General features: G+C 55.9%; 1 protein-coding gene across 3 annotated transcripts; it reads right to left on the bottom strand.

Moving 5' to 3' along the window:
- Positions 1-6: 6 nt before the first annotated feature.
- Positions 7-7,958, bottom strand: SLC25A19 (solute carrier family 25 (mitochondrial thiamine pyrophosphate carrier), member 19). Of its 3 annotated transcripts, none has more exons than XM_005884285.2 (8): positions 7,677-7,958; positions 7,105-7,173; positions 5,590-5,759; positions 5,254-5,409; positions 3,403-3,573; positions 2,271-2,454; positions 1,571-1,701; positions 7-989 (listed from the first exon to the last, which is right to left on the bottom strand). In XM_005884285.2, exons 3-8 carry the CDS (start codon positions 5,719-5,721, stop codon positions 807-809), a joined length of 957 nt encoding a protein of 318 aa, XP_005884347.1. In that variant the 5' UTR covers positions 5,722-5,759; positions 7,105-7,173; positions 7,677-7,958; the 3' UTR covers positions 7-806. The 3 variants fall into 3 exon arrangements, with proteins under 3 accessions (XP_005884347.1, XP_005884346.1, XP_005884348.1); XM_005884284.2 differs by having other exon boundaries at positions 7,135-7,173; XM_005884286.2 differs by lacking the exon at positions 7,105-7,173.
- Between the last annotated feature and the right edge of the window lie 195 nt (positions 7,959-8,153).

Below are 8,153 nucleotides of genomic sequence, written 5' to 3'. Positions count from 1 at the left end.
GTGACCAATTCAGCTTGGATTCCTCTCCCAGAACTAGAAGCCAAGCTGCCTGAGCCCCACACTCCTGAGAAAATGGAATTTGGGGACGGCCGGGCACAGCTGGTGTCCAGGGGAGGTGTGACTGGGAGAGAAGGTGGAGGGGGAAGGTAAGGAACGTGCCTTTAGCCTTAGTGTCTATTAAGCAAGTTGGCGGGAACCAGAGCCCAGGTGTGGGGACCAGACCCCTGCCTCTGGCGAGTCCCAGCCGTCAACCTAGGCTGTGGCCCCACCCAGGGTCCGGAGAGCTCTGGAGGCAGACGGGCTAAGGGCAGGCAGCTGCTCCCCTTAGACCAGGGGTGGGAAAGGTATAAGGCCCAAGAAATCATTTGGTCTGGCCCTGCCGAGGCATCAGGGCGAGTTAGTTCAATGTCTGACCAAATACAGCAGGCTAATGTTTAAGACGATAATTTTGAATGGCCAGCGAATGATGTTATAAATATCCAAATGGCCCCTGGCAGGAAAAAGGATCCCCACCTGCCTTAGGCTGCGGGATAGACGGAGGGGCGACTTCAAGCTCCTTGACTGGAGCGGCTGGGATCCCACCATGTCCTGTCCTCCCCGGGTCCCGCAGGGAGAGAGCCCTTGCCCTCCTGGTGGCCTCCAGCCGGTGGGGTCGAGGCTGCGGCCTCCCGGTGCTCGTCATGCTCCGGACAGCTGGCCGGAGGGTGGACCAGGTGGCGCCTCTCAGTGCAGCAGAGATGGTGGATCAAGTCTTACTTCAGGAGGTCGCTCGGGGAGAGACCTTAGGCCACCTTCCGGTCCCAGGGCTAGCTGTCCGCCTTCTTCGCGCGGTGGAAGAGGTTACAGAAGAACTCGTACCAGAAGAACATGAGGCCGGTGGAGAGGGCAGCCTTCAGCAGGCTGGGGGACAGGCCCTTGAAGAAGCCCGGCACGCCTTCCTCCCGCAGCACCTGCCTGGCGCAATCCAGGAGGCCCTGGTAGCTTCGAACCTGGGGAGAGGAAGGTTGCTCCGGGTGAGGGGAGGGGAGTACAACACGGACGAGGCTCTATCCTTTTGTCAGCACGATGCCTAGCACATCGTAGCTCCGAATACATACGTGCTGGGTGAAGGAATGGGTGCAAAAGAGACAGAGAAAAAGTTAACCCCATTCTTTCTCTTCCAAGTTGAAGTGCCTGGAACTCGGCACTGGACAGAGCTCCTTCCTGCCCAAGCGGCTCCCGCTGGTTCTGATTCTTAAGGACCCAGTGAGAGCTCTGGACCCTCTTCCCAGAGGCACCTCTGCCCCTCCCCCCATCCCACCTGGTCCCTCTTGGGCAGCAGATCCGAACCTGGCCCTCCTTAGCTCTTCGCCTGACCTGTGCCACCCTCCCGCCCGGCCTTCTCCAGGCGACCATGCTCCCTGCAAAGGCTCCAGTGACTCCCGATGACGATGACCAGGCAGTGACCTCATGAACAACCAAGTCCAAGCTCAGGCCCCGTGTTCGTTTGGAACTCAGCTTCCCTCTCTGCCCTGCCCTTCTCCCACCCCAGTGGGGGCAGGATCAGAGCTGTCGGCAGGGGACGGCTCACCTGGCCGAAGCTGGCTCGGGCCTGCTCGAACCCTCCGACCTGCAGCCGCTTCTTGAAGAGGTCCAGGGGATACGTGAGGGTCTTGCTGATGACTCCGGCTCCACTGCCGCAGAGCAGGTTTTTGAGGTTCCCTGAACCAGAAGAGTGGGAATGAGGGGGGAAATGAGGAAAATGCAATTGCGGGTAGACAAGTTCAAGGTCATGAACTTTGTCCTCCACCATAAAACAAAAACCCACAAGCCATCCTTGCTCTCCGAGGAATTTAGTCCAGGAAACAGAGAGCCAGACACAGCCACTTCTGGCAAGAACGACACGGGACCGCAGATGGGACAGGTGGTGGCAGCACGGGTGAGAGTCACTGGTGCTCTGCCTCCCCCGCCGGAGGCCGTGAGGGCCTTGGGCTCTGCCATGTCACTCAGCTCAGGCTCAAGGGGAACAGGATGTCCCTCCTCCTGCACATCCTTCCAGAACAAAACCCAGCAGAACACACAGCCCATCGCAGGCAGTCCGAAAGGTGGTAGTTGGAAACGTCGCTGGTGCCACTGATGGGTGTGAGCGGCTGCCTGGCAGAGCGGGCTCAGAGCCCTGTGGTGTCTAAGCTCTGACAGGAATCTCTATTTCCCACGCGATGCAGAGAGACGTGATGTCTTGGGAGTGGGGTGAAGGGAGACCTAGCTCCTTTCCCGCGCGGCTGTCTCACCGTTTTTCTTTCCTTCGGCTGGCGTGACCCACTCGTACACGTGCTTCAGGGAGTTGTAGAAGGAGAACTGGAAGCCGGCGTAGGGGAAGATGGCGATCAAGGTGGGGTTCAGGCCTTTGTAGAAGACCAGGGGGCCTTCGGTCCTGTACATGGTGGCCACGGCGGCCCGCAGGGTTTTGTACACCTGGATGCACACACGCAACTCGAGTGAGCGCAGCGCCGGTGTTAGCCTGAGAACACAGCCCACCACGTGCACGCCCCGCTCCTGCACACCCAGGAGCGTTACTTCTGCCAAGAGGACACAGGACGTGCTGGACAAAATCCCAAGTGGGCTTTCCCAGTGACCCGTCCAAGCTGTTTACATGACTGATCCATCCCCGGGCGACCCTGCTCCCCCCAGAGGCTCCAGTAACACGTGAGGGCACAAAGCACGTGTCCTTTGGAACAGAAGACGCGACATCCCCCCTCGGGTGACTGGGTACATGAGTTATGACACAGCCATTAAAAAGGACACGGGAACATGCTGTCACTGCTGAAGCAGGAGGAGGCAATCTGTGTGGCTGACGGGACTAATCCCCAAAGGTCACAGCCAAGCACAGGGGAGCAGGCAGCGTCTGTGGAGGAAACGAACACGGGCAGGGAAACCGGGCCCCAGGATGCCCAGGTACATCTCCCTTTCGCACACACACACACACACACACACACACACACGTGTGCGCTACTACCGTATGTCCAGGAAACACAGAGTATGGTGGAGAGGTCTACTTCAGGGTTTAATCCCTTGCTTTCACTCAGTAAGTTCTTCCTGAACTTCATTACCCCATTTCCTCCCATCCTTTGTGGGAACCAGACAGTCCTCACAATAGCATTTCGATCAGCCATCTGACCTGGAGGCTCACATTCCCAGGCGTTGTCCCTGCCCAGCCCGCTGTGTGGTGTGTCCTGTTCCCACCCGGAGGCTCTGGCTCCCCCATGAGGCCGTGAGCACAGTGCGAGGTGCTCATGAGCACGGTTCCAGGTCTCACAAAGGAAAACCCCCCTCGTCCAGCTTTGCTCCCTCCCAGGAAAAGAGCCCCAACTCCTGGGCCACCTTCGGTTACTCAGGCGCCCCTCCTCTGGCCGGGCCACTGACCTTGGGCTCACCCTGAGCTGCAAAGCGGGTGCGCAGGACGTCCACGGGGTGCACGGTGAGGGTGGCCACGCAGGCAGACAGGCCGCCGCACACGAAGTGCACGGAGAAGTCGCGGGCACTGTGCACGCCGGCTCTGTGCACCAGCTCGGTCAGCATTTCAAACGACAAAAACTGCAAGAGCGAAGAGAAGGTCATTGACAGGCACCCAAACAGACCGCCTCTGACCCACGACCCAGGTGGGGCCCAGTCCTAGGGACAAGGAAAGAGTCCTCCTGAGCAGTGACAATACAATAGACATAATTTTGTGCAGCTCAGATGCCATTTTAGATTCTACTGGAGTAGAGCCAAGTACTCAAAAAGGTTAAGAAAATATAAAACTTTTATATCAGAAAATTCTAGCCCAGCTGGCGTGGCTCAGTGGTCGAGCGTTGACCTATGAACCAGGAGATCACGGTTGATTCTAGGTCAGGGCACATGCCCTGGTTGAGGGCTCGATCCTCAGTGGGGGAGAGTGTACAGGAGGCAGCCGATCAATGATTCTCTCATCATCATTGATGTTTCCAACTCTCTCCCTCTCCCTTCCTCTCTGAAATCAATAATAAAGATATATTTTTAAAAAATTCTACTCATTAACTTAGTTTCCTGAAACCTGAGAAAAGGTGGCCATTATAGAGCCTCGCCAGGGGACCCCTCCAGTGCAGCCGGCGGCAGTGACACTGAGAAGCATTCCGCCCGGAGCAAGGATTCTGATGGGAGAACTCCACTTATTCCATGTTCCACGTGTTACCTGCGTACACTCAGGTCTCCCTCCAGCCTGTTCGAGGCGGCTCGGGGTCCTAGAGCACAGGTGGCTGTACTGACTCCCATGCTGTGGCACCTGTGGCAGGGGCGCCCACGGGACAGCCACGAAATGGCAGATGTGATGTTGTAGAAAGGGCAGGCAGGGACTACTCTAGTGCTAGCTCTCCAGGGGGGAATCCTGGCTCTTCCACTTTCTAAAACTATTTTTTAAATATATTTTTTATTGATTTTTACAGAGAGGAAGAGAGAGGGATAGAGAGTTAGAAACATCAATGAGAAAGAAATATCCAGCAGCTGTCTTCCGCACGTCCCCTATTGGGAATGGAGCCTGCAACCAAGGTACATGCCCTTGACTGGAATCGAACCCGGGACCTTTCAGTCCATGGGCCGACGCTCTATCCACTGAGCCAAACCAGTCAGGGCCACTTTCTAGCTGCTGACTTTGGTTGGGTTAACTATTTAAGCTCTCTCTGCCTCAGTCTTCTTGTCTGTAAAATAGGGATGACAACAACCTATCTCAAAGTACTGCTGCGAGGGAACAGAGGTGAAATGGTTAAAACAGGGCCTGGCCCACAGTGAGCACTGGACAGGGGTTCTACACCACGTGTCACACGCTCCGAGATAAACCGGCACTCGGCTGAGGATGAACGAAGCCCCACCGCTTACAGCTCACTTCACGTCTCCGACCCACACATCGCTTGCTCTTGCCTTCCTCACAAGGCTGTTGGGAAGTTCAAGGGAAGCACAGATGTGGAAATGCAATTTTGAAAAGTGAAAAGCATTGTGTCACCATTTGCCAAGTCCCATTGGGAGTGTGAGGTCAAGAGAGCCTCCCTAATACTCAGTGGGCGCCCAGTCTCTGGGGCGGGGGGACGTGGGGAAGGGAAGGCCGATGGCGCAGCTCAGTCTGACTCAGTCCATCTGTCAGGTAGGTTCCCCGTTGAGACACGTGAGAAGTGTGGTGACCGCCGCCTGCCGCCCGACCCCTCGTCCTTGTGCTGCTCCGTTGAGCAACCCGGCCCCAGGGGCCTGGCGGCTCCCCACACCTACTTGGACGGCTCCATAGCCGATGGAGAGAAGCTGGGCTGGAATGTGTCCCTTCCAGAAGGCGGTCGGGCCCTCCTCCCGCAGGATCTGCCTCCCGGCCTGCAGGATCCCATGGTACTTCGCGTTGGGGTCCCTGCGAGACAGGCGCTCAATCTGAAGCTGGAACGAAAATGGAAAGGTCAGGACAGGAGGGGCGGGGCTGGAGGAGAAGGCGAAATTTCAGGAAAGGCAACGAAGGCAACGTTCTCGACAAAATTCCAAGCTTTTAGGAACTGCTTTGGCATGAAAGAGTGACCCTGACCAGTCCGTCCATCACGTGGGAAAAGGGGGAAAGGGTACCTGGAAACGGATCTTGATGACGTCCAAGGGGCTGATCAGCGCCCGAGTGACAAGTCCAGACACGGACCCAGACACGGCCACCTCCAATTTGGAGATACTCCTGTCATCTGCTTTGGGGTCATAGCCGACCATCCCTGCCTCCGGCCCACACAATGTCCATCAGCTTCAAGCTAAATGCAAAAAACAGGAGGAGACACCCGATCAGGTTCTCAGGGTCTCTGCTCGCACATCACCCCTCAGAGCAGCCCTCCCTGATCAGCCATCTGAAACAGTGCCTGCTGCGGACGCAGCACAGAGCAGAGAGAATACCATCATAGGTCTGGACTTCTGCCCTGCTCAGATTTTAGACGTATGAGCATCAATTGCCAATTCCAGTTGATGTGAACCAAACTGTCCCTGGTCGAGAACCGTTGTTGGAGAGGGGTTTTACACACGAGCATGGGTGTACAATGGCATGCATTGCATCACCGTTTGTAAAACTAGGTCTGACACAAATGCTTATCAATGGAGAGGTGGACAAATACACTGAGTCACATCCATGTGATGGCATATACAGCCATTAAAAGGACAGCCAGTGCTACACACACGGAAAAGATGTCCACGACAGATTGAAATATGAAAGAAAAAGTAGGTTTCAGAGGAAAACAGCAAGACCTAAATACACTTTGTTCAGCTGTATAACGCGAAGGGGAAAGTCTGCGACAACACCCTCCATGGGCTGGTAAGGTTACCTTTGGGGGAAGGGTTGGCAAGGGAAGGGGGAAGGTAGATTTCTCCCTTTTTCTGAATACACTTCTATATAGTTTGGCTTTGTTATGCCCCCACCCCCAATTCCAACTAAAACTAAATATAAAATGACTTTAGAAGGGAACTCAGAATTAATCTAGGTCTTGAATACTTTAGTAATAGAAAAGTCAGTGACCACACCATGACAACCTTCGCCCCACTGATTTTCTTTTTTTTTTAATTGATTTTTAGAGAGAGGAAGGGGAAGGGAGGGAGAGATAATGCTCCAATCCACCCTCAAAACCAGCACGAGATTTCCACGGAGCTCTATCAGCAAAGTATCCTAAGATGACATTTTATTAAAATGTCAATGATGTGAAACCCCCCATGTCCTGCCAGGAATGTGCCCATTTCTTGGTACCTTTTCTCCCTCAAAGGAGGACACCTGGCCTTTCCCAACCACTTCTCCGTCACATTAACTCGAGCTGTTTCTCCCCGGGCCCCTGCGAGGAGCAGGTTAAACAGGGTAGGAGCCCGAGGGAGAGCCTCTCCGGCTCCCAGGGACTGCTCGGTCCCAGGCTGTGGGGGAAAGGAGGTATTTCTCTAACTCAGCAGCTCTGCATAGCTGGACCTCACCTCCGATCTCAGCCTCTCCCAGGGCCCTGGGCAGGTTTATTTAACCTGCGCTCAGTTTTCCCTTCTGGAAAGTGAGAATGACGCCCGCCCTGCCTCGCCCAGACTGCTGCCACACGTGATAAGCTTTGTCAAAGTGGTAAAAGTCTCACACACCTGAAAGGGCTTTAAAGATAGTGGCCTTACTTTTTCTGCTGTTCAAAATTTCCTTCTTGTACCAATCATCTAAGGAGACAAAATAAAAATGAAATGTGATTATATGTTTGGTATATACAACACAGCACCCAGAAGATGGGGGGCCTCCGGTGTGAGTGGCAGGGCGGGTGGGGGTGTGTGTGCCTTAGCCGCCCCCGTCTCTTACTGCGGAAGCCCCGGTGTCTGGGTCTGCAGCTGGGAGGTCTGCCCATGTGTTCAGCTAAGGCTCTCTGCAGATGCACCCGCGTGTAGACACGGGCGTCTGGGTGTGGGCTCTCTGCAGATGCACCCGCGTGTAGACACGGGTGTCTAGGTGTGGGCTCTCTGCAGATGCACCCGCGTGTAGACACGGGTGTCTGGGTGTGCCTCGGGAGTGCTTTTGCTCCCTGAGTCCGAGACGATGCCCGCGAGGTGGGCACCCGCGTGTACAGGTGCCCCGGGTGTGCGTGGGGTTTTGCCTTCCGCGTCCCTGAAGAGGCTTCTCAGGTCGGGCATGACACACGTGCGTACAGTCCCCGCCCCCGCGTGAATACCTGCGCATGTGTGCTCCCTCCGGGGAGCGACGGTGCAGGTGTCCGAACGGGCGGCGAGACGCGCGGAAGTAGAGGTCACTCACTCCGCTCGGAGGGCGCCGCCCGGCTCTACTAGCTCTGCTCTCCCTCCTTCCTCACGCAGGCTTAACAGCAAAAGTCAACTGCGCCCCGCAGTAACTGACGGGCGCCTGGGCCAATCACCGCGGAGCTTCCGACAGACTTTGGGCCAATGTTTGGACAGTGGTCATCCGGATAACATCGCCCACAAGGTGTCACTGGGTAATGTAGTCCTTCGCTACCAAGGCTTTTTCCCCTGCGAGGCGCAGAGCCTCCTGGGAGATGTAGTCGGTGTCACTGGGTAATGTAGTCCTTCGCTACCAAGGCTCGAGGCGCAGAGCCTCCTGGGAGGTGTAGTCCTGCAGAGCGCGCGTGCGCGGATGTTACTCAAGCATCGTAAGGAAGCGGGTTCCGAAGTTA

The sequence above is a fragment of the Myotis brandtii genome, unplaced genomic scaffold (assembly GCF_000412655.1).
Source record: "Myotis brandtii unplaced genomic scaffold, ASM41265v1 scaffold825, whole genome shotgun sequence".
Classification (NCBI taxonomy): domain Eukaryota; kingdom Metazoa; phylum Chordata; class Mammalia; order Chiroptera; family Vespertilionidae; genus Myotis; species Myotis brandtii.
Note: the sequence above shows the minus strand (reverse complement) of the source record. Positions and strands in the feature narration are given on the sequence as shown.

Excerpts from the sequence above, each read along its gene's own strand:
- SLC25A19 (XM_005884285.2), bottom strand. The coding sequence starts at position 5,721 with ATGGTCGGCTATGACCCCAAAGCAGATGACAGGAGTATCTCCAAATTG. Across the intron at positions 5,410-5,589 it reads TCATCAAGATCCGTTTCCAG|CTTCAGATTGAGCGCCTGTC; the intron begins GTACCCTTTCCC and ends TTTTCGTTCCAG. Across the intron at positions 1,702-2,270 it reads AGCCGAAGGAAAGAAAAACG|GGAACCTCAAAAACCTGCTC; the intron begins GTGAGACAGCCG and ends CTTCTGGTTCAG.